The sequence below is a fragment of the Rhododendron vialii genome, chromosome 8a, assembly GCF_030253575.1.
Source record: "Rhododendron vialii isolate Sample 1 chromosome 8a, ASM3025357v1".
NCBI lineage: Eukaryota > Viridiplantae > Streptophyta > Magnoliopsida > Ericales > Ericaceae > Rhododendron > Rhododendron vialii.
The window spans coordinates 8,380,080-8,404,132 of NC_080564.1; the positions used below are offsets into that span (position 1 = coordinate 8,380,080).

Below are 24,053 nucleotides of genomic sequence, written 5' to 3' on the forward strand. Positions count from 1 at the left end.
CATTTATTACCTCTATTATTTTTCAAAATATTTTTTCAAAAATCAATCCAGACATAGCATTAATTTCTCACAATCATCAGAGAGTGCAATAAAATAATACTAATAATCTTCTAATACTCTCTCCATCTTATAATTTTAGTCCCTTTTTGAAATTAAAAGCTACTTATATTATTATTGAAATTCTCCCTCAACTTCAACCTTTGAAAGGGTTCCCACCCACTTATGAATGCTATTTTGAAAAACTACACATGATATTGGCTTTGACATTTCAAGATGAACATGTATTTTCAGACAGTACTACATAGTAGTAAAAGATGGACTAAAACTATGGGATGGATGGAGCATTACCCTCCTAATCAATTTTTCTTACTGTATTTCATAAAGCTCCAAACAGATCAAAATGAACGGAGATATCATAAGTATTCTAGACAAAACAAGGCCCACAAATTACAACGTTGTTTAGCAGAGCCTATTCATGTTAGGGCACCATACAAACATGTTTTAGGATGACAAAATTCACTTCAAAGACCAAAACCCAACAATTCTTTGAGCTTAATTGGCTTAGACAAAAGATCCAGTTTGTTGCATTTTGCTAGAACAAACCCAATTGCCAGGTGAAACGCAATAACCATACTATTATATATCTACACCTATGTTACATGCATAATCACCTCTTCACGCGTGAACTACACCCGGCGACCGTGATATGCGAAGTTCCAACTTGAGCTGTCCACGAGAACCAAAAAAGTCACTCGGAACCACAAGAAAACTCTTGGGAGTATGGTCAACCCGCCCACAAACATGCTCAGCAAAAGATTGCAGCTTCACCGATCTTCCACCGTTTGTTGCGAGGAGATCATATGGAAACCCTCTCTCTGAGGAGCTTGGTGCAATACATATCACATCTATCACGTTTCCAAGATTTTGAACCCCATTGTTGAGGACAAATACGGTGCCATCGTGTTCTTCCTGAAGGATAACAGACTTCTGTTGTAGTTCTAGGGAAATTGAGATGCTGCAGTCGTAGCAGAAGCACTTAGCAGAGCCTGAATGCTTGGTGCTGAGGTGTAAGGAAAGGTTCTTGGAAGACCCAACAAAGTCGCAACCAGTAAGAGGGCATGAACATGGCGCATAGATACACATATCCTCGTGATCACGTTTCTTACAGCAAAACACCATTTCTGTGCACCCATACTTCTGGTTCTGGCATGATGTTTTGACTGATTCAATTATCTTCTCAATAGGCCGGCAACCATTACGGCCAATAGTGGAAGAGCAAGACGGACACTTGTTTCGAACTTTGATACAGCAAGAGGAGCATGCTAGATGTCCATTCAAACACTAAATTGCCATTTAGCAAAAGAACATGTTAGAGCTATTGCTTTTGACTTGCAATTAAGTAGTCAGAATAATGCCACCAAAGGAAATACTAAAGTTTGAGTCTAAACATGTCACATACTCGAGCCGATTAAAAAAATACTTCACAAAATGGAATAATGTAGATACTTAAGTTCCGCATATAACAAATACATCTCACAGCTTCAAAAGGATCATTAATTCCACATCGAATACTATTGTTTCTATCTCTTTGATCTCTTTTGTCATCTAGCTGGCAAAATACGCGTAATCAAACTTATAAAGAAATTCATACTCCCAAAACTTTTCACCATGATGATCTTCAATTCGCTGAGTAATGAACGCTATACATATTAACATGCTTGTAGCATAATGTGCAAGTATCTGAATTAGAAGGAGAAACTCGAAATACTAAACAAATGATTTAGAATGCAAGTATTCCTAATTCAACGGATGAGAGAACATTATAAAACGCTATGCGTAAAAAACTGCAATGTCCGACCAAGTCATATTCCATTCATTGTCACAACTAGACCCACAAAACATTCATAATTCGTGATTTCTTGACAATGATGAATAATATGAGGCGGTCAAACAATTTGATTCTCAAAATCATTTGATTATTGTGGCGTTCACCCAAAAATGGAGACAAGGTACATGGCACTATGAAGCTATATTCACTGAATTACCAGCAGGAAAAACAATAATCTTGCCTTGAAACGTCAAGAGTTTGTGATGAGTTCCAAGAACTACTCAATATTACTTTTTTTATCATCATTATGTTAGTTGTTCTTATCAATTTACCAAAAATAAAATAAGGAACAGAGTGAACTACATTAAATCCACTTTAAGGATTTGCAAAAATAAAACTCAGATTTTGACAAGTTGAGAAAAAAAAAAATTAAAGACAACTCTACTCAGGAATTTGACATGAGGAAATACTTTTACTCCGGCCAGCAACACACAAAATGCCGAGCTTCAATATTCCTCTTGTATGATAGTCAACCTGGCAATTTCTTTTTTTACTTACAGGGGAAAAAAAGAAAGTGGTTCAATTGTATTGGCTAACAAATGTCAAATAATGGACTTATCCTCCCAGTCAAACTTGGCCCTAACCCAACCCACTAGCTAAATGAGCCCTGTTTTAGCATAATGATATGCCCACCTCACGTTTCTTCACTCCCACGGGCTCTATACATGGCTAGGCATTTTGCCTTGACCCAACTGCATTCGCTAAGTTCAACCAGTCTCAAGAGGCTAGGCGTATGGTACGGACTACAGAGGGTTTCATTTTGCCCCATTCTACTCTACAACTATGCGAGTACAGATAAATGGCCTCTCTCCAAAATCTGCAACCTTCCATCTCTATTCAAGTGAAAAAAACAAATGAATTCAAAATTGTTCGGTTTAATGTTCTGCAATAATTATTGCCATAAGCTTTACACTTTGTCTTTGTTGCAACCTTCAACCATGAACTCACTCTCTCTTTCATTCAGCATTTTCCTTGTAACTTCCTCATGTCCGTTTGCATATACTCTGCTCTTGATTTTAGGCTAATTTGAGAATTGGGTCTTCATTTTCATACTCTTTCATGTAATTAGAAAGTTGGGTCACACACAGATTACACTGCATACAAAGTTATGAACGCTAGTTTTTGTTAATCCACGGTAATACGAATGCTAGATGTTTGGGTGGATAGCAAAAATAAGTAGGGTTGGAGTAAATACATGAAAAAATAAATAGGTAAAATAGAAAGTACCTAAATCTATGTGTAATTTTGTACATTGTAGCTTGCCAAAGTAAAGAATTGGGTTAATATACAAGGAGGGTGCAGTCATAGGGCTGCAAGCCGTGAACTATTCAAGACTCGACTCGGTAAAGACTTGTTTGAGTAATATTTGGGTACTAAATGAACCGAACCTGAGCCTCAATTTTAGGCTCGTATAATAAATGATCCTAATCTCAACCGGACATTATTCGACTCGGCTAGGCTCACGAACCTGAAATTTGTATGTGTGTGTATAAACTAGAATGTGTATAAATTTTCACATGTACGTAACGAAAAATTTGTAATTTGTACATGCATAAACTATTAAAAGTGCTAGAAACTTATATTTTAAGAGGTTCTATAATTTTACATAGGTATGAATTACTTATATAAAAAATAAAAGATTTATTTGCAAATATAGACCTGTACGAGATTATAAATATATAACATTTTTTACTCGTTAAGGCTCAAGAATAAGTTTGAGTTCGACGCAAACCTGCAAGCTGAGCTTGAGCTCGCGGATCAAAAAAAAAAGCTGAGCTTGAGCTCCGCTCGTCAAAATTTTCATCGAACTCGAACTCGCTTAAAAACTTTACAACCGAACCTGAACATTCAGAAACATGGCTCGATTCGGCTCGTTTGAAGCCCCAGGTGTAAGACACAAGGGGCATGCAGTGAAAAGCGAACATAAAAAGAAGAAAAGAAGAGGGGTGTAAACAAAGATAATGGACCTGAAAGACAGGGATGGTTAGGTTTTCGAAGCAGATGGGGCAATCGAGCAAGTCTGGATCAGTTAGGGTTAGGAAATTGGAAGGGTCCCCAGCGGCTATAGTGGAACTACAGTCGCCTTCGGAACGATCGATCAACTTGGGCGATGCCTGTTCCCGTTTGTCTTTCCCAGTAGCCCTGACCCATCTGCAATCAACCCAGTCGAGATGAACCCTCAACTCAGACCTAGAAAATTCGAACTCTCCGGGAGGGTCTTCAAAGGAGACCACAAACTTCAATCCGCCATCAGCGACCTTAACAACGACGCCGGGCCACCACCCGTCTCTATGGTAGGCATCAACGACGTCCTTCAGCTCGTAGGCATGCTGGTTCTCAGTCGGAGGCGGCAACGGCCTCAGGTAGTCGCCTTCCAAGAACTCCCTCAAGGGCTTTTTGGGCATTTCATTATCTTCGTCGTCCTCAACGGTGGCGTACTGAACGAGGTACCTCAAGGGCTTTCTCGAGCACTCCGTTTTCCTCTTCTTCTTGGTGGAAGTGGCAGAGGAGGAGGAGGGGGTACTGTGGTCAATTTCGATGATGGTGGCGACGTACCAGGGGCCTTTTAAACCCATGACGTCGTTGCCGTAGACTTCGACCTGGGAGCCTGTTCCGAAGACGAGGTGCTCGACGCCGCCGACATTTCTACGCGTGGGGGACATTTGCTGCTGCTTTCCCCATACCATTTTGCGTTTTTGAGATGTGATGAACAGGGAAAGAAAGAGGAGATAGAACCGCTTCGAACAATGGGAGGAAGTCCTTGGGAAATGCAGAAGTGAGAGGAAGTGGAACAGAGAAGTAGTACTACGCAAAATTTAACAATAACACTACACACATGCGTATCTAGCCCGTGCCGTAGGCCACATCCCGGTTGGAAGGAGATGACAGTTGTGTGATTTAGGTAAAAACTCTAGGCACTTAATCGGAAAGTAAGAGAATACACTACAGTCTTTGGATCAAATGAATTTAAGTCGTTCCAACAACTTGTCCCCACGCCACCTTACATCTTTACGGAACTGAGTAATCTCAACCGTCTGTTAACAGATTATTTTCAATTCGAATTTATTAAGATTAAGACCCATAAACACTTATTTATAATTGTTCTATAAACAAGATTTTCTCTAATAGATATACTCGTCTTTGGAACTTGTGAAAGAGGAGGATAATCTATGAATACCTAGCGAAAGATAAGGGAAAATAATACAGTACTCAAAAAAATTCAACTTTTCCTTGTATTTTACGGTTCCGCTAACAAGTACCTGGGACAATAGTTTAGTCATAATTAAAAGTTAGGTCACATTAAGTTGCAAAAAAAAAAAGGTAAATGGCGAAAAAATCAACTTCATAGGGAAAGTGAATTTTCTTTTCCTTTAATTTCACTTCCCCTAGGAATACGTTTCCCACGTACTGTAATATTGCTGACACATCCACAGAGTACTCTTTCAAGAGTCATATCTGCCTCCCATCTAAAAAAACTTGTAAAATAACTCATGTCTGCCTTTGGGAGAGGCTATGGATGAGCATTATAAGGAAAAACCAAACGTTTAGCAAAGCAGCAGTACATACCCTACCAAAGCAGGACGCGAGCAGTACAGTTCAAAAGAACCACAGATTACAACAACGTTTAGCAGAGCCTATTCGTGTTACGGCAACACACAAATTAACAGGTTTTAGGATGACCAAAATCACTTCAAAGATCAAAACCCAACCATTCTCTGAGCTAAATTGGTTTATAGCTTAGGCAAAAGAACCAAGTCGTTGCATCTTACTAGAACAAATCCCAATTACCAGGTGAAATGCATGCACCACAGTATATATATACACCTATTTTATACATAAATTATTGCGCTTGGGCAATGACGCAGCTAGTGAGGTAATAACCGAGGCCCGTCAATTGCTGATTGAAAACTAATTTACATAGCATAATCACCTCTTCAAGCGTGAACGACGCCCGGCGACCGCGATATGTGAAGTTCCAAGTTGAGTTGTCCACGAGAACCAAAAAAGTCACTTGGAACCACAAGAAAACTCTTAGGAGCAGTATGTTAGACCAGCCCCAAAACATGCTCAGAAGAAGATTGTAGTTTCACCGATCTTCCGCTGTTTGTTGCGAGGAGATCGTATGAAAACCCTCTCTTTGATGAGATTGGAGCGATACAACAAATATCGATCACATTTCCAAGATTTTGAACCCCGTTGTTGAGGATAAAAATGGTGCCTTCTTGCTCTTCCTGAAGGATAACGGACTTCTGTTGTAGTTCTAAGGAGATTGGGATGCTGCAGTTGTAGCAGAAGCGCTTAGCGGAGCCTGAATGCTTGGTGCTGAAGTGGAGGGATAGTTCCTTGGAAGATCCAACGAAGTCACAGTCAGGAAGAGGGCATGAACTCGGTGCATAGATACACATGTCCTCGTGATCATGTTTCTTACAGCGAAACACCATTTCTGTGCACCCATACTTCTGGTTCTGGCATGATGTTTTGACTGATTCAATAATCTTCTCAATAGGCCAGCAACGGTCATGGCCAGTAGTGGAAGAGCAAGGACACTTGTTTCGAACTTTGATACAGCAAGAGGAGCATGCTAGATGTCCATTCAAACACCATATTGCTATCTAGCAAAGAGAACATGTTAGAGCTATTACTTGCCTTGCAATTAAGTAGTCAGACAAGTGCCACCAATGGAAATACTAAAGTTTGAGTCTAAACTTCTCAAAGCTCATAATGGAATAATGTAGATACGGAAGTTCCGTATATAACAGATATATCTCACAGATTCAAAGAGACCACTAACATGGTACATTCTACATCGAATAATATTGGATTTGCATCTCTTTAATCACTTTTGTCGTCTAGCCTGCCGAATGATCTTCAATTTGCTGAGTACTTGACACTATACATAGTAACGTGCGAAATGTGCAAGTATCCGGATTATGAGAAGTAACTCGAAATACAAAACAAATGATTAAGAATGCAAATATTTCAAATGCAGTGGATGAGAGAAATTAGAAACCAATACGTGTACGACCAGGTCATATAAGTAGTTGGACATATAAACCTTATTGCTGATGAAAAAACTGACAACATGTAAACCATGTTCAACAAGATGTTTGAGATGACTTGCTGGCAATAAACTCCTCAGGGACCCCTCTACTGAGTCCAGCACTGGTATATTGAAAGTACGCATCAGTGAGTTGCAGATAAGTGCTCATCAATGAGTTACAAATAGGTAACATAAGATACCTACGATACATTTTTCCATTAATCGTCATGACTAGACCCACTAACCATTCCTAATTTGTGATTTTCCAGATAATGATGAATAATATGAGGCGGTCAAACAATTTGATTCACAAAAATTAGTTGGTCATTGTGTTGCTGACCGAAAATGGAGACAAGGTACGTGGCACCATGGAGACTGGACAAGGAGCTATATTCACCGAATTACCAGTTACATTACTACCAGCTAAAAAAAAAGTCTTGCCTTGAAAAGTAGAGTGTATGTGAAGGGTTCCAACAACTATTCAATATTAGACTTTTTACCGTCATAATGTTGGTTGTCTTAACAATTCACAAAAAATAAATAACAGACTGAACTACGTTAAATCCACTTTAAGACATTTGCAAAAAAAAAAAAAAAAATCTCAGATTTTGATTTAGATAAGTGTCGATAAAAATTAAAGACCTCTCAAGAATCCGATATAATGAAATACTTTTACTTTGGCCAGCAACACAAGAAGATGCCGAGCTTCAATTTTCCGCTTGTATGATAGTCATTCTTGCAATTTCTTTCTTTCTAATTTCAGGCGGGAAAAAAGAAAGAAACAAACTGGCTTAATTGTATTAGCCAACAATTGTCAAATACTGGACTTATCCTCCTAGTCAACCATGGCCTTGACCCAATCCACTATCAAAATGAGCCCTCTTAGCAAAATGATATGCCCAACTCACTTTTCTTCACTCTAACGGGCTCTATACATGGCTAGGCATTTTGCCTTGACCCAATTTCACTCGCTATATTTACCCAGTCTCAAGAGGCTAGGCATATGGTACTGAGGGTTCCATTTTTCCCCATTCTACTCTAAAACTACACGAGTACAGGTCAATATCTGCAACACTCCAACCTTCCATCTCTATTCAAGTGAAAAAACAAATGAATTCAAACTTGTTTGGTTTAATCCATTCGACATTCTGCAATAATTCTTGCCCACCCACTCTTTCTTTCATTCTTAATGTTCCTAATAACTTCGCTGCATCCGTTTGCTCATACTCTATCCTAGATTTTAGGGCTAAATCTGTATGTATTATTTTGTACATTTGTAGCTTGACAAAATAAAGGATACCAAACCCCGAAGTCAAAAGTAAAGAGTTTTTTTTGTCAAAATAATTGTAAACTATTTTCCTTGCACTTTTTTTTTTTCTTTTTTGACAAGGTAAATTCTTCGTTTATCCTATTCTGAGGAGAGGGGAGGGGTTGGTGAAAATTGAACCTCCGACCTAGTAGATGGAGGAGCTCCAAGGTGAGCGAGCTCAACCACTGTGCTATGCCTCAACATCTATTTTTGTCATACTTGATGGCTGAAATAAACTAGCATACAACCAACTGGGGCGGGCGGTTAGTTGACCAGGACTCTTGCATCTCACTAGTAGGTCACGAGATCAAATCTCCTCACTCACCTGAGTGTGGGTTTTCTTCCTTTTGTATTTGTTGGTATTGTTTCTCCTCCTAACGGGATTAGTAGTTGGGTTGGGCTTACAGTGATTGTGGAGTTGTTTTCAGTTTCATGTAATTCTTTTACTTCTATTCTCCTACCGCTTGACAGAAGAAGAAGAAGAAGAAGAAAAACTAGCATACAAATGAACCCAACAGGCAAACAACAACAAAATCACTGAAATAAATAAAGCAGACCCATCTGTTGTACACAAAAAGCAAATCACACTAATATAACGGAGGGGAGTGGACATAGAAATGGACCTGAAAGACAGGGATGGTTAGGTTATCGAAGCAGATGGGGCAATCGAGCAAGTCTGGATCAGTTAGGGCTAGGAAATTGGAGCCACGGTCGCAGTTGGAACAACCAGCGGTCCTCCGTTTCTTGGTACTTGGGCTGCTAGACAAGGATTCCACGCATTTCGGCCGTACGTTTTTCCGCCTCCACTGCCGCGAGTAACGGTCCACCATTTGAATCCCTCCCTCTCTGGTCTTCATCTAGCAACGGTCCAACGGGACGCAACGGGAGAAAGAACCACTTCGAAGTCGAAGAATGGTGGAAGAGAAATGGAGTAAGAGAAAAGCAGACTACGACTATTCGCAGTGCCGTATTTTTTTCCTTACCCTATTATATTTTGGTAAATGGTTGTTGAAAATCGTACCTAATATTTCGGTAAATAATTGTTGAAAATAATATTATATTTCGGTAATTACATATCAAAAATATGTTCAATATTCGGTAAACAACTATCGAACAAACATTTTCGATAAATAGCTACAAAAAATATTATATTTCGATAATTAACTTAACTGTCGAGTATAATTGAAAATTTTTAATGGACTAATGCAAAAAATACGAAATTGCGAATAATCACTCCCGAAAAAGTAACGGCACCTTCGGATTGTGTGCATTTGATGAGAAAAGAAATGTTACGGGAAAATTTCAAAATACCCCAAACCTTGGCACCAAAATTCAATTAGTCTTTGAATCTTTTAAAAACTTCAATTTTACTCCCAATGTTATATTTCGTTAATCAAAATGCCCCCTTCCGTCCGAATGACTAACGGATTCCGTTAAAAGCTCCGTTAAATAGTGTCCCAATCTAATTTAAATGATCTGAGCCGCTTACTGTGTTCAAAACGTGATTTTAAGGGTACTCATGAGAAATCAGCAAAAAAAAAAGACCGGAAAGGACTTCATCTGAATAGTTTTTTTTTGAATAGTTCAATAAAAAAATAAAAAACTGTTCAGATGAGCCATTCCCGATCATTTTTTTTGTTGATTTCTCCCGGACACTCTTAAAATCACGTTTGAATCATATTGAGCGGCTCGGATCATTGAAATTCGATTGGGAAAGGGGAGGTGCGGATCGATCTGGATTTTGTTCAAGTCCGGACATTCGGATTTTGCTTCGGTCTACACCTCCCATTTTCCGATCGAATTTCGATAATCCGAGCCACTCAATGTGATTAGAACGTGATTTCATGGGTACTCGCGAGAAATAAGTAAAACAAATAACCGGAAAGGGCTTGATGTAAGCAGTTTTTTATTGAGCTATTCAATAAAAAACTGTTCAGATAAAGCCCTTACCGGTAATTTATTTTGCTGATTTCTAGAGGGTACCTTTAAAATCACGTTCTAATCACATTGAGCGGCTCGGATCATTGAAATTCGATCAGGATACTCCCTTCATCCGGATTTAATTGTCCTTAGTTCTATTCTAACCGGCTAAAAAACGGGTTATATCTTTGAATCCGTAATGAATTTCATATCGAATATGTATCTTGTTTGATAGATCTCGATTAGTTCTATAATACAATATTTTCGAAATCACGTAAAACATTTTAAATTGGAAGATATAATCGATTAAAAAATGGCATGAACTCCAAAAAAAAACTATTAAATCCGGATGGAGGGAGTACTATTTAACGGAGCTTTTAACGGAATCTGTTAGTCATTCGGACGGAAGGGGGTGTTTTGATTAATGGAACGTTAGAAGTAAAATTAAAATTTTTAAAAGATTGGAAGTCTAATTGAATTTTGGTGTAAAGATTGGGGGTATTTTGAAATTTTCGCAAAATGTTACACTCTTCCCCCTTTAACTATCAAACCCTTACACTGGACGAAAAAAGTTAATACCTCTCCCTAAGTGGATTAGTTGAAGGCTATTAATGTCTTTTAACCTACCATATATGTATATGGAGTTCGAATCCAATGAGTGATCCCTTACGGTGCGGACTCCCCTTTTCCAATCGAATTGCGACGATCCGAGCTGCTCAAAATATGCAGAACGTGATTTTAAGGGTACCCGCGAGAAATCAGCAAAAAAAATGATCGGGAAGGACTTGATTCGAACAGTTTTTTACTGAACCGTTCAATAAAAAACTGTTCGAATCAAGCCCTTCCCGATCATTTTTTTGCTGATTTCTCGCGAGTACCCTTAAAATCACGTTCTGATCACTTTGAGCGGCTCGGATCGTCGCAATTCGATCGGAAAAGGGGAGTCCCGCACGGTAGCACTGTGCGGGCGGGATCCCTCATTGGATCCGGACTGTATGTATATGTATCTATCCATTTCTTTCTCTATCTCACAATCTAGTCTGGAGGTCACTCTGTAGGGGAGGAAGAAGGAAAGTTCATGGTAGGTAACCAACAATTGATGATCGATGCAAAAGAAAGCGGTGACTTGCTACCAAAATCGGTGACTTAGAGGGAAAATAATCGCCGAAGATGGAGGGCTCCGGCTAGGGATGGCAAATGGCGATGAAGGAGAAGATGAGGATGGAGATGAATGTTGGGTATTTTTCTCCTTGCACATTGGGGTACTTTTGTCTTAAATTTTAATTTTAAAGGGGTTGTACGGAGAAAATAGTAGATTGCAAATAACCGACCCCATTTGAATTCCTATAGAGTGAAAATAACAAAATAAAGGTCAAAGTATGTATAAAATCCATGTGGTTTGGCTTTTTTGCAAATGACCTCCTTGTATTAATACCTTTTATTAATGACCAATTTGAGTCTCTATGATTTTGGATTAAAGTGCAGCCGTGACATTTTTCGTCTAAATTAACAGAAAATAGACTAAACAAGGTCCAAATCAGAGATGAGTTTCTAGACCAAACAAGGTCCACATATCACAACGTTTTTTTTCCGGTTCGTTGGTCAGGGGTTGTATGGCCAAGCTTTCACGAACCTCAGCTAATCCCCTCCTCGATCTGGTCCCATCAATGCCAGGACTAGACCAAAAAAGGTCCACTTATTACTCCAACATTTAGCAGAGCCTATCATGTTATGGCAGCATACAAAAGGTTTTTAGGATGACAAAAATCACTTCAAGGATCGAAACCCAACACTTCTCTAACATATAGGTTTACAACTTTAAGACAAAACCCCTCAATTACCAGGTCAAATGCAACAACCACACTATATATATCCACACCTACGTTAGATACATAATCCACCTCTTCACCCGTGAACTACTCCCGGCCCTTCCGATATGCGAAGTTCCAACTTGAGCTGCCCACAAGAACCAAAAAAGTCACTTGGAACCATAAGAAAATTCTTTGGAGAAGTATGTTCGACCCGCCCACAAACATGCTCAGTAAAAGATTGTAGTTTCACTGATATTCCACCATTTGTTGCGATGAGATCGTACGACAACCCTCTCTTTGATGAGATTGGCGCAATACAACAAACATCGATCACATTTCCAAGATTTTGTACCCCATTGTTGAGAATATATATGGAGCCTTCTTGTTCTTCTTGAAGGATAACAGACTTCTGTCGTAGTTCCAAGGATATTGGGATGCTGCAGTTGTAGCAGAAGCGCTTAGCGGAGCCTGAATGCTTGGTGCTGAAGTGTAGGGATAGTTTCTTGGACGATCCAACGAACTCACAATCAGGAAGAGGGCATGAACACGGTGCATAGACACACATGTCCTCGTGTTCACGTTTCTTACAGCGAAACACCATTTCTGTGCACCCATACTTCTGGTTCTGGCATGATGTTTTGACTGATTCAATAATCTTTTCAATAGGCCGGCAACGGTTATGGCCAATAGTCGAAGAGCAAGAAGGACACTTGTTTCGAACTTTGATACAGCAAGAGGAGCATGCTAGATGTCCATTCAAACACTATATTGCCATTTAGCAAGAGAACATGTTAGAGCTATTACTTTGCCTTGCAATTAAGTAGTCAGAAAAGTGTCACCAATAGAAATACGAAAGTGTAGTCTAAACTTCTCAAAGCACATAATGGAATAACGTAGATACTGAAGGTCCACACATAACAGATACATCTCACAGATTCAAAGACTAACACGGTACATTCTACATCGAATAACCTTGGATTTGCATCTCTTTAATCACTTTTATCATGTAGCCTGCCGAATTGCCTTCAATTTGCTTAGTACTGAACACTATACATAGTAACGTGTGTAATGTGCAAGTATCCGGATTATAAGAAGTAACTCGAAATACAAAACAAATGATTAAGAATGCAAATATTTCAAATGCATTGGATGAGAGAAATTAGAAACCAATACGTGTACGACCAGGTCATATAAGTAGTTGGACATATAAACCTTTTTGCTGATGAAAAAACTGACATGTAAACCATGTTCAAAAAGATGTTTGAGATGACTTGCTGGCAACAAACAACTCAGGGACCCCTCTACTGAGTCCATCACTGGTATATCGAAAGCGCGCATCAGTGGGTTGCAGATAAAGAAAGTGCTCATCAATGAGTTACAACTTACAAATAGATAACATAAGATACCTACAATACATTTTGTCCGTCAACCGTCATGACTGGACCCACTACCGATTCCTAATTTGTGATTTTCCTGATCATGATGAAGAATATGAGGCGGTCAAACAATTTGATTCACAAAAATCAGTTGATCATTGTGTTGCTGACCGAAAATGGAGACAAGGTACATGGCACCATGGAGACTGGACAAGGAGCTATATTCACTGAATTACCGGTTACATTACTACCAGAAAAAAGCAACAGAGCAAAAACAAAACTCAGATTTTGATTAAGACAAGTTGCAATAAAAATTAAAGACCTCTCATGAATCCAACATAATGAAATACTTTTACTTCGGCCAGCAACACAAGAAGATGCCAAGGTTCAATTTTCCGCTTGTATGATAGTCAATCTTGCAATTTCTTTCTTTCTAATTACAGGCGGAAAAAGAAAGAACAAAACTGATCTAATTGTATTAGCCAACAATTGTCAAATACTGAACTTATCCTCCTAGTCAACCTTGGCCTTAACCCAACCCACTATCAAAATGAGCCGTCTCAGCATAATGATATGCCCAACTCACTTTTCTTCACTCAAACGGCCTCTATACATGGCTGGTATTTTGGCTTGACCCAACTTCACTAGCTACATTTACCCAGTCTCAAGAGGCTAGGCATATGGTACCGAGGGTTCCATCTTGCCCCATTCTACTCTAAAACTACGCGAGTACAGGTATATGGCCTCTCTCCAATATCTGCAACACTCCAACCTTCCATCACTATTCAAGTGAAAACACAAATGAATTCAAACATGTTTGGTTTAATCCATTCGCCGTTCTGCAATAATTCTTGCCCAACCATGAACCCACTCTCTCTTTCATTCTTAATCTTCCTAATAACTTTGCCGCGTCTGTAAGCTCCTACTGTCCTCGATTTTAGGGCTAAATCTGTAGGTATAATTTTGTACATTGTAGCTTGACAAAATAAAGGATATACCAAATCCTGAAGTCAAAAATAAGAATTTTATTCGTCAAAATAATTGTAAACTATTTTTCTTGTACTTTTTTTTTTCCTTTTTTGACAAGGCAAATTCTACATCTATCCTATTCTAGGGGGAGGGGAGGGGTTAGTGAAAATTGAACTCCCGACCTGGTAGACGGAGGAGCTCCAAGGTGAGCAAGCTCAACCACTGTGCTATGCCTCAACATCTCTTTCCTTATACTTGATGGCTGAAATAAACTAGCATACAACCAACTGGAGCTAGCTTAGCTGGCCAGGACTCTTATATCACACTAGTAGTTCACGAGTTCAAATATCCTCACCTGCTTGTGGGTGTTCTTCCTTTTGTATTTGTTGGTATTGTTTCTCCCCCTAATGGGATTAGTAATTGGGTTGGGCTTACAGTAATTATGGAGTTGTTTTCAGTTTCTCCTACTGCTTGACAGAAAAAAGAAAAAAAACTAGCATACAAATCAACCCAACAGGCAAACAACAACGAAATCACTGAAATAAAGAAAGCAGACCCATCTGATGTACAGAATGGAGGGGAGTGGACATAGAAATGGACCTGAAAGACAGGGATGGTGAGGTTATTGAAGCAGACGGGGCAATCGAGCAAGTCTGGATCAGTTAAGGCTAGGAAATTGGAGCCACGGTCGCAGTTGGAACAAGCACCAATCACCTTCGATGGTGCTGCCTGTTGTTCTTTCCCTTCGTCTTGCCCAGCAGTCCTCCGTTTCTTGGTACTTGGGCTGCTACACAAGGATTTCAAGTCTTTTAGCAGCATCTGGGGCTGTAATAATAATTCGTTTATTAGGCTCATCTCGGACAAGTTCCCAGGCGCAGAAGTATTATTCGCCATTTGGATCTCTTCCCCTCTGGGCTTCCTCTACCAACGGGACGCAAGAGGAGAAAGAACCACTTTGAAAGTACATACGACGAGAGAAAAGAAATTGTTTTGACACTCTTGTTTAGCCACGGTTAATATTAGAATGTCAAAATCACAATTCGATGAGAAAATAAATGTTACAGTTTCTCACCGAATCTCATAATAATTTTTTTTTAGGAAATGGTGGAAAACAAAAATCTCACCAAATCTCTTATTAATTTTTTTTTCATTTTTGTAGGAAATGGTGAAATACAAAAAAGCTTTGCATTTGATTTTGAACACATTTCTTGAAATTTCTCAAATATTAACAAACATTTTTTTGTAGGAAATTGGTGGAATACAAAAAAAGCTTTGCATTTGATTTTGAACAAATTTCTCAAATATTAATTCAAACAAGTGGTGGGAATCTCTTCTCTATTTTTTTCTTTTATCACAAAATAAGCTTTGTATTTGCTCACATTTCTCATCATTTTTTCAAGTTAATATTGGCTTGCTACCAAAGTTCTTAATACTTACAGTCTGCCGATAACGGTAAAAAACTTGTAAAAGTAGCAGTAAAAGAAATTTTTTTCTCAAAACTTGTACTCCGTAAGAAAATTTCTCAAACTTGTATAAGTAGCAGTAAAGCACTACAGTAATTTTGTCTACCCATATAAGACAAAAGCTTTAGTTTAGTTTGGTTATCCAATTTTTTATTATGCTATTGTAGACATTTATATTGCTAATCTTAACAATCTCCTAAATAAATAATCAAAAGCTGATGTGACAACTTTTAATTATCAATTTTTTATTATAGCACTGTAGACACCCTTAGTCGACTCCTCGTGTTTTTTTTCAAATGAAAGATAGAAGATATGTGTCAACATGTGTTACCTGTGAGTTTTTCATTCCACTATCTACATACGTTGCCTTCCCTTTCCCAGCAATTGCTTCTATTCTTTGCGTTTCCTGTTAAAAAGATACATAAAATGTATTAGGGGAAAATCTGTATTTGTATATAGACTTACCTCCTGAACATGGACGACAATGTTGCTGTCTCGAAGAGGTTGAACCTTTACATGTATAAAGACAATTGAGAAATAGTAATTACAAAATATATGGTCAGAAGATGTGGATCGTTGAACATGATTTTGATTCATAAGAGTCTTACACTTGGATCTCCTGGCAAGTGCTGTTCCGATCGCCGAATAGTGCTTTGCTTTAAAATTCGTTCTCGTTCTCGTCGTGCACGTTGCGCAAGTGTTTGTTTTGACATCTCATTACCAATTGGTGCCTAGAGTATGTGTAGGAGAAAAATTAAAACACTCCTAACAAAATTATAACACTACTTTGTCTACCCTAATAGGTCATAAGAGTCTTACACTTGGATCTCCTTGCAAGTGTTGTTCTGATCGCCGAATAGTGCTTTGCTTTAAAATTCGTTCTCGTTCTCGTCGTGCACATTGTGCAAGTGTTGTTTTTGATATCTCATTACCAATTGGTGACTAGAGTATGTGTAGAAGCAAAATCAAAACACTCCCAACAAAATTGTAACACTACTTTGTCTACCCAAATAGGTCAAAAGCTGTAGTTTAGTTAGTTGACAGTTGACACCCAATGATTTTTTTTCAAAAGAAAGATAAAACATACACCAAAGGCTAATACCTGTGAATCTTCTTCTCCATTACCCACATGTATTGTCTTTTCTTTCCTAGCCATTGCCTTTAATTATCCGTACGTGTTAGGCAAATAATAAAGTTCCTCTAATCCCAAGCTTGAAAGATGCCTAATGCAAGGGAAATGACAAAAACAAAACACAACCCAAGATTAGAAAAAAAAAAATTGGACGGAAGCATCTTTAAACTAATTGGATACAAGTAGTAAAAGGGTTACAAGGAACGAAAAATGATATCCAAAAATCTCTTTCCAACACTTCGATATTTCAATTGGACGGAAGCCTTCCTAAACTTAAACTATATATTTCAATTCATCGTAAACATACCAGTGATGTGTCCTTTGCACATATTAAAAATAGGTTAGGGAGAGAAGATAGTGTGGCCTAATGAAGGTGAGTTTCTTTTAATTTCTCCCTTTACGTTACTGCTTTAATTTAGTAGCTCTGACCTAAGCAAATCACAAACGGCAATTCAAAAGAAAAAAAGTTGGTAAAATCAATAACAACAAAAAAGAATGAAAGAAAAGTGTATGTGTGTGTTAATGTTAATTAGCAATTGACATTAATTTTGGTGACCCCAATTCCCCAAACCCTGTTCTTAAAAAAGCAAGAAGGGAAAACCACAATGCACGTTAGGACCTACTCTCAAGAGACTAACCTAAAGCCCTTGTACAATTCCTTCACCGATTATTTAATCGAACACTTGGGATGCTGAAAACTATTCTCAATCTCAGAAAAATTCTTAGCCGAAGAGTATCCGGATGGTTGATACATTTAATCAAACACTTGGGATGCTAACCCTAATTTAAAAGTTTTGATTATAAAATCCACAAATCCACGTCATTTACCAGTACAGTAAAACTTCATGTGGCGATTTGAATTCGAGACACTAGCCACATCTGGTAATTATCAACAATCCCTTACAAGTTTCTTCCGAATATTGTCAGAAGTCGGAGATGGTGAGAGCAGTTCCTTACCGTGACGGTCGCTGGAGTCTCTTGTCTTCCTGCGTTTCCCTACCATGATGGTCACTGGAGTCTCTTGGTCTTCCTGCGTTTGTATTGGGCAGTTCCGTCCCCTCGCGTGAGAGCAGCCTGTAGAGAACGTGTGTTTTGTTTCTCTTGCAATATGGCCCTTCCCTTGTAAATTTCAGTATTTTAAGTTCCGTTCGATTAGCGAGATAATAGTAAAAAGTGCAAGAAAGAGAAAAAAAAAAATACTTTTTTGGTGTTCACTTAGCAAGAATATCTTAGAAAATGATAGAAAACAAACTTTTCCATACAACTTTCTAAAACTAGAAAGCTTGCTTTAATTTTTCTCACAAAAAGTGCATGGAAATTTTGTTTCTTGCTTGAATGAACAATAATTACTCTATAACTTTCTTATTTTCTTGCAAAACTTTCATTATAATCAAATAGATGTGGGGAAAAAATACATTTTCTTTTTCTTTTCTTATACTTCACTTTCTCTCATTTTCACTTTCCATTATATTTTTTTCGCTAATCAAACGGACCCTAGAATTTATGTATATAAATCTAAGGGTCCAAAATATGAGAAATTCAAACACTGAGCCTCCTTATTATACTCCCTCCGTCCCTTTTTTAGAGAGTCCGGTATTTCATTTTGGACTGTCCCTTAATAATGTCTATTTTGTAAAATTAGTGGGTAAAAATTTGTGAATTTTCCATTTTGCCCCTAAAAGTAGATTCTATTTTAAAAAGTTAGTGAGTAAAAATGTAATGATGATGTCTCCATAGAGGGTAAAGAAGGAAAGTGGAGGTAAAAGTTGATGTGAAAGGTGTAATGATGATGTTTTTTTAATAAGTTGGAGTTACGAAGCGGGACACTTAAATAGGGACGGAAGGAGTATAAATTTTTGGAATTTTAATTTTTTTAGAGGATATAATGATTACTCTTGAAAAGCTTTGATTTTTCAAAAATACCCATCACTTTTTTAGCATTGAATGAAGGTTCACATTCTTTACATGCACAATTTTTAAAAAAATAGAAAGGTTAGTAATGGACTTCAAATTCGACAAATAATTTGGGACATTAAAAAGTCAAAATGGGCAAAAAAAATGGGACGGAGGGAGTATAATAGTAGCAATTATGAAGACTATATACGGTGATATAAAGGAAATTTATTATTGTTAGTACAAAATTATTAATTATAGAATTATTTTCTAAGAAATAGAAAAAAAAATTAAATTGTAGTATGACCGGTACCAACTAGTACCCATTGGTAATAGCCCGTTATTGCCCAGTATGACCGGTACGGATAACTATTTGAATCGGGATGAAACTAAAGGGATGGGGTACCCCGGTTGTGTGAAAAAACAGCACCTAACGTTCGGTAGGGTACATATTCACAACCTCAGTACATGCAAATGTTCCGTGCATTCCCTGATTTAAGAAATTATTGAAATCTTTTCAAAAGAATGTCTGGTTTTTTCAAACAACAGGTTTTATATGATCTCAATTATTGAAATCTTTACAATGGAAGTCTGTTTTTTTTTTTTTAAACAACAGGCTTTATTTATTGCATGGGATTACTTGGAGATAAAAGGGTTCAAATCATGGATTCCATGGCAATTGGTTTTGGAGTTCATGGGAAACTTGGCAAGGTACAATGCAATTGGCCAATTTGCCTTCAAGCATTTCTCGTGCCTGTTGCAAAGTGGGGGTAATGGGATTATGGCAAGTAACTGCCATTTTCGGGCCTATAAAAGGAGATAGACCAAGATCATAGAAACCCATCGTTCTTTTGGCTCTGGTCATACTATGTTTATTTTTCTGCACATTTCAATTTCGACAACTTCGTAATTGCATGTAACTTTTATTATTTCTGACAACGGAAATCCCGAGCATTTCCATTTCAACGGTGTTCTTTACGTTTGAGCACCGCGCGCACTACTTCTTCTACATCGCTTGAGAAGATTGTTACCAGGGTTAGTTTAGTTTTAAAAAGGACAACAGAAACCCCTAATCGGATAACCCAATATGATTTTCGCAGCTTCACTATTCTCGTTATAAATCCCGTAGTATTGCGACTCTGAGTACCGAAAGTACTCCAGTTAACATTACTTGCACTCTCAAAATCTGTAAATGCGTGGAGGAATTTCTTCAAAAAGGGAAATTTTTGAGCGGAGTATGGACAAGCAACAATCGAATCGTCAATTTGAAGGGTGATGACTGAAACGATATCTCGCCACAATCATTTCTGTACCTTCTGCTGTGTTTGAAGAAACAGACGGGTGTTCTGTTCTTCAGTTTCTCAAACAGAGAGGGAAGGATTGGGAGGAGGGAAGGATTGGGAGGTGACGGGGACGTTGTTCAGTGGTCAGCGGTGGGGCCGGTAACAACGTTTAGCAGAGCATATTCATGTTATAGCCGAGCATACGAAAATTTTATAAGCACGACCAAAAACACTTCAAAGATCAAATCCCAACAATTTTCTGAGCTAAATTCCTTATAGCGTAGAGAAAACAACCAAGTTGTTGCATTTTGCTAGAACAAACCCAATTACCCGGTGAAATGCAACCGCCACGTTATATATTTTACAATTCCGCCTACTTCAAGTAACACAATCACCTCTTCAAGTGTCAAATATGCGAAGTTCCAACTCGAGCTGTCCGCAAGAACCAACAAAATCACCTGGAACCATAAGAAAACTCTTAAGGGAAGTATTTTTGACCAGCCCACAAACACGCTCAGCGAAAGATAGTAGTTTCACCAGTCTTCCTCTGTTTGTAGCGATGAGATCGTATGAAACCCCTCTCTTTGCTGAGCTCGGCGCGAAACAGCAAACATTGATCACATTTCCAAGATTTTGGACCTCATTGTTGAGAACAAATATCGTGCCTTCTTGTTCTTCTTGAAGGATAAAGTACTTTTGTTGTAGTTCTAAGGAGATTGGGATGCGGTTGTTGTAGCAGAAGGGCTTAGCGGAGTCTGGATGCTCCGTGCTGAAGTGCACAGATAGGTCAGGTGAACATCCAATGAAGTCACAATCAGGAAGAGGGCATGAACACGGCGCATAAAGACACACGTCCTCGTGATCACGTTTCTTGCAGCGAAACACCATTTCCGTGCACCCATACTTCTTGTTCCGGCATGATGTTCTGACCGAGTCAATGATCTTCTCAATAGCCCGGCAACGGTTATGGCCAATAGTTGAAGAGCAAGACGGACACTTGTTTCGAACTTTGATGCAACAAGAGGAGCATGCTAGATGTCCATTCAAACACTAAATAACCATTTAGCAAGAGAACATTATGAGTGGAGAGAGATAGATAGAGAAACTTATTGAGGACCGTGCGGAGGGTAAATTTTTTTTTATCTCAAAACTTGTAAAAGAACAAAGTGATTACTTTTCCTAGCAATTAACTAGTCAGAAAAGTGCCACCAATGGAAATACTAATAAACTTCTCAAAGCATATAATGGACTGATGTATATAGTGAAGTTCCGCATATAACAGATACATCTCACAGATTCATATAGACCATAACATGGTAAATTCTACACCGAAATCTGTAGGAATTCTCTCACTGTAATCACTTTACATCTAAGCCTACCAATGTGGGTAGTCGAAATTACAAAGGAGTTCATGCATCCCAAAACTTTTCACCGTGATGATCTTCAATTTTCTGAGTTTGACATGCTTGGAACTCAATGTGCAAGTATCCGAACTATAACAAGTCATTCGAAATGCTAAAGAATTGAATTACAATGCAAATATCCTAGATAATTAGGCATACAGCGTGTCAAAAAATATTATGTTCGACCAAGTCATAAAAGCTGATGGATATATGAACCATATTGCTGATGAAAAGACCATATGGCCGTGTTACCCAAGTTCAACAAGATTTAAGATGGTTTGTCATCCCTGGAATGTGAAAACACCAAGGGATTGGCCTGGTGGTCAAGGTCTGGGACTTAGAAGTTTGTTTCCTTCTAAGGTCTCAGGTTTGAAACCTCCTAGGTGCTATCAGCTCCTTTGAGGTCAGTCCAGACGGAGGTCTACTTTGACTTTAATTGGGCTCTCCGCAAGTGGACGGTGGAATTGGGCCTCAAGATTAGTCGTGGTGTGCATAAGTTGGTCCGAACGCCTGAGTTATAAAAAGAAGCTTACCAATTGTGAACTCCTGAGCTTAATCCCCCTAGCCAGCCTCGACTTGAACCCAATGTTGGAGCAAGTGGGGCTTACCATTGGCCCTCACAACTGAGAAAGGGTGTGGATGTTCATGTAATGAACTCTGGGGCTTATTAGGTTCTTATTGTGGTACTACTTACTGATACAATCTTTCATTTTATTGATCTTGAGAGGTAAATCATCCATGCCGTATATCAGGTCAATTGAATGCCAGTAAAAGTTTAGTCGGATTATATTTGTTTTTAGGACAAAGAAACTTTCAGACCCTTATTTATTCTTGCGACAAATAATGTTCGTTCAAATGGATACTCATGTCTGATCAATCTAATTTTCTGCATCGACAACGTAGACATAAACACTTAAAAGTGTATCGTTTGGATCATCCAATAAGACCATAGTGAGTTCCAATTCACGTGATCAATATGAGAGATCGTCGTATGCAAGAGTTCTTATAAATTTTTTTTTTTTTGTCTAGAGTGAACCAAACCCCAGTAGCCAAAAGAAAGAACATTTTCCTTAAAATCATTATAACTTGGACAATATTTCCCCTCGTATTATTTTATGGCGAAAACAAACAGGGCCGACCTTAGACATACGCTGAGGATGCGGTCGTATTGGCCCCTATTTTTTTTCCAATTTTAGAGGCCTTTTAATTTTTATATATCATGTATATGGATATTTTTAGTAGGAAAATGGCCAATATAACTTGGGGCCAATTTAAATGGAAACTTGAAACAAAAGGCCCAAAACAATGGTGGCAAAACTAAACTATGAGAGCTTAATTGCTGCTTTTGGAGCAAAAAATGCAAAAAAAAAAAAAAAAGAGTGATGTTTAAGTAATGCATTACAAATTAATCGATGATTATCCTTTTTTTTTTTTTACTATGATTTTGACTACTTATCGTATTTTTAAAGCATTTTTTATTTGTGAATTATACAAAAGGCCCCCCCTTTTTTCTCTCTTCCTTCTTCCTCCCCCTCTGACCCAGATCCCCCTCTGACCCAGATCCCCCCTCTCCTCTTCTTTCCTTAGGGAGGGAAGTTCTCTTACTCTCTCCATCATTTTTGAGTTTGGGAAACCCAGATCTGGAGTTCTCGGTATCGGCTCTTGTACCGTTGTATGGAGACCCTGATCGATTTACTTCGAACAGTAGCTTCCTGAGCTCTCTAGTGGCGACAATGTAGGCATATGAAAGTAGATCCTTTGGCGATCCCGCGGCGGGAGTGCAATCCGATGACGATCTTCCATCCACCCACCTCCATGAGCAAAGTACTGGGTCCAACATCGGCGCTGAGCGACTTTTCTTGTTTTGTTTTATTTTGTTGTTTTGTTGTAGTATTTTGTTTGATTGTTTTAGTTGTACTTTATTTTTGTATTAATATAACTGAGATGATCTTTTTGATAATAAAAAAAAAAACACAATCAAAGGCAAACAACCAAAAAATCACTGAGAAATAACAAAACGAGACCCACCACAATGTACAAAAAAATGGTACTTAAGTACTCCTACTATGCATTGAGGGTGTGAACAAAATATGAACCTGAAACACAGGGATGCTTAGGTTATTGAAGCAGATGGGGCAATCGAGCAAGTCTGGATCAGTTAGGGTGAGGAAATTGGAAGGGTCTGGGTCCCCACTGGCTTGAGCGTAACCAGAGTCACCTTTGGAACGATCAATGATCACCTTGGACGATGCCTGTTCCTGATGGTCTTGCCGAGAACTCCTCCGTTTCTTGGCGCTTGGAGTGGAACCCAATAACAATGCATCCCAATCTAAAACCTTGACAGAGCCCATGGGATCCCTGGATGCAGAAGTGTTCGCCATTTGGTTTGGATCCCTTTCCCTCTGGTATTACAGTATTACTCTACTACCAGTACCAGCAAAATGTCAAGGCTTTGTCCGGAAAACAGGGGAGGAAGGAGGAGAAAGAACCACCTTTTTTTGATCAAAGAGAAAGAACCACTTTGTTTGAACATTGGGAAGAGAAGTGGCAACTTCCAGAAAGAAC

General features: G+C 38.5%; 3 protein-coding genes, 1 long non-coding RNA gene, 1 other non-coding gene and 1 pseudogene across 5 annotated transcripts; 1 reads left to right on the plus strand and 5 right to left on the minus strand.

Annotated features, from left to right (window-relative positions):
• Window positions 1-393: 393 nt before the first annotated feature.
• Window positions 394-4,727, minus strand: LOC131298062 (E3 ubiquitin-protein ligase SINA-like 7). Its single transcript, XM_058323339.1, has 2 exons — window positions 3,856-4,727; window positions 394-1,341 (listed from the first exon to the last, which is right to left on the minus strand). Exons 1-2 carry the CDS (start codon window positions 4,573-4,575, stop codon window positions 676-678), a joined length of 1,386 nt encoding a protein of 461 aa, XP_058179322.1. The 5' UTR covers window positions 4,576-4,727; the 3' UTR covers window positions 394-675.
• An 851-nt stretch (window positions 4,728-5,578) lies between these two features.
• Window positions 5,579-9,199, minus strand: LOC131298063 (E3 ubiquitin-protein ligase SINA-like 10). Its single transcript, XM_058323340.1, has 2 exons — window positions 8,862-9,199; window positions 5,579-6,501 (listed from the first exon to the last, which is right to left on the minus strand). Exons 1-2 carry the CDS (start codon window positions 9,093-9,095, stop codon window positions 5,935-5,937), a joined length of 801 nt encoding a protein of 266 aa, XP_058179323.1. The 5' UTR covers window positions 9,096-9,199; the 3' UTR covers window positions 5,579-5,934.
• Window positions 5,729-5,812, plus strand: LOC131299358 (U4 spliceosomal RNA; annotated as a pseudogene).
• Window positions 9,200-11,907: 2,708 nt separating the features above from the next.
• LOC131298524 (uncharacterized) lies at window positions 11,908-24,000 on the minus strand. The gene is made up of 10 exons (XM_058324006.1): window positions 23,585-24,000; window positions 20,488-21,135; window positions 19,834-20,010; window positions 19,538-19,609; window positions 17,814-17,939; window positions 16,880-16,936; window positions 16,386-16,508; window positions 16,243-16,287; window positions 14,915-15,235; window positions 11,908-12,732 (listed from the first exon to the last, which is right to left on the minus strand). The coding sequence occupies exons 1-10, from the start codon at window positions 23,867-23,869 to the stop codon at window positions 12,064-12,066; spliced, it is 2,523 nt and encodes an 840-aa protein (XP_058179989.1). The 5' UTR covers window positions 23,870-24,000; the 3' UTR covers window positions 11,908-12,063.
• On the minus strand, window positions 16,929-18,036 carry LOC131335608 (uncharacterized). Its single transcript, XR_009202561.1, has 2 exons — window positions 17,867-18,036; window positions 16,929-17,000 (listed from the first exon to the last, which is right to left on the minus strand). It is a non-coding gene; the product is annotated as an uncharacterized LOC131335608 (long non-coding RNA).
• LOC131299323 (small nucleolar RNA snoR111) lies at window positions 20,038-20,163 on the minus strand. Its single transcript, XR_009190706.1, has one exon. It is a non-coding gene; the product is annotated as a small nucleolar RNA snoR111 (small nucleolar RNA).
• Window positions 24,001-24,053: the final 53 nt, after the last annotated feature.

Bases quoted from the DNA above. Each gene is read 5' to 3' on its own strand.
- LOC131298062 (XM_058323339.1), bottom strand. From the start codon at position 4,575: ATGGTATGGGGAAAGCAGCAGCAAATGTCCCCCACGCGTAGAAATGTC. The intron at 1,342-3,855 runs GTCCATTATCTT...ATGGCAATTTAG, and splicing joins TAACCATCCCTGTCTTTCAG to TGTTTGAATGGACATCTAGC.
- LOC131298063 (XM_058323340.1), bottom strand. From the start codon at position 9,095: ATGAAGACCAGAGAGGGAGGGATTCAAATGGTGGACCGTTACTCGCGG. The intron at 6,502-8,861 runs GTCCATTTCTAT...TCTCTTTGCTAG, and splicing joins TAACCATCCCTGTCTTTCAG to ATAGCAATATGGTGTTTGAA.
- LOC131298524 (XM_058324006.1), bottom strand. From the start codon at position 23,869: ATGGCGAACACTTCTGCATCCAGGGATCCCATGGGCTCTGTCAAGGTT. The intron at 21,136-23,584 runs GTTCATATTTTG...ATGGTTATTTAG, and splicing joins TAAGCATCCCTGTGTTTCAG to TGTTTGAATGGACATCTAGC. The intron at 19,610-19,833 runs GTAACAATCTTC...CTCCTTTTATAG, and splicing joins TTAAAACTAAACTAACCCTG to GCCCGAAAATGGCAGTTACT.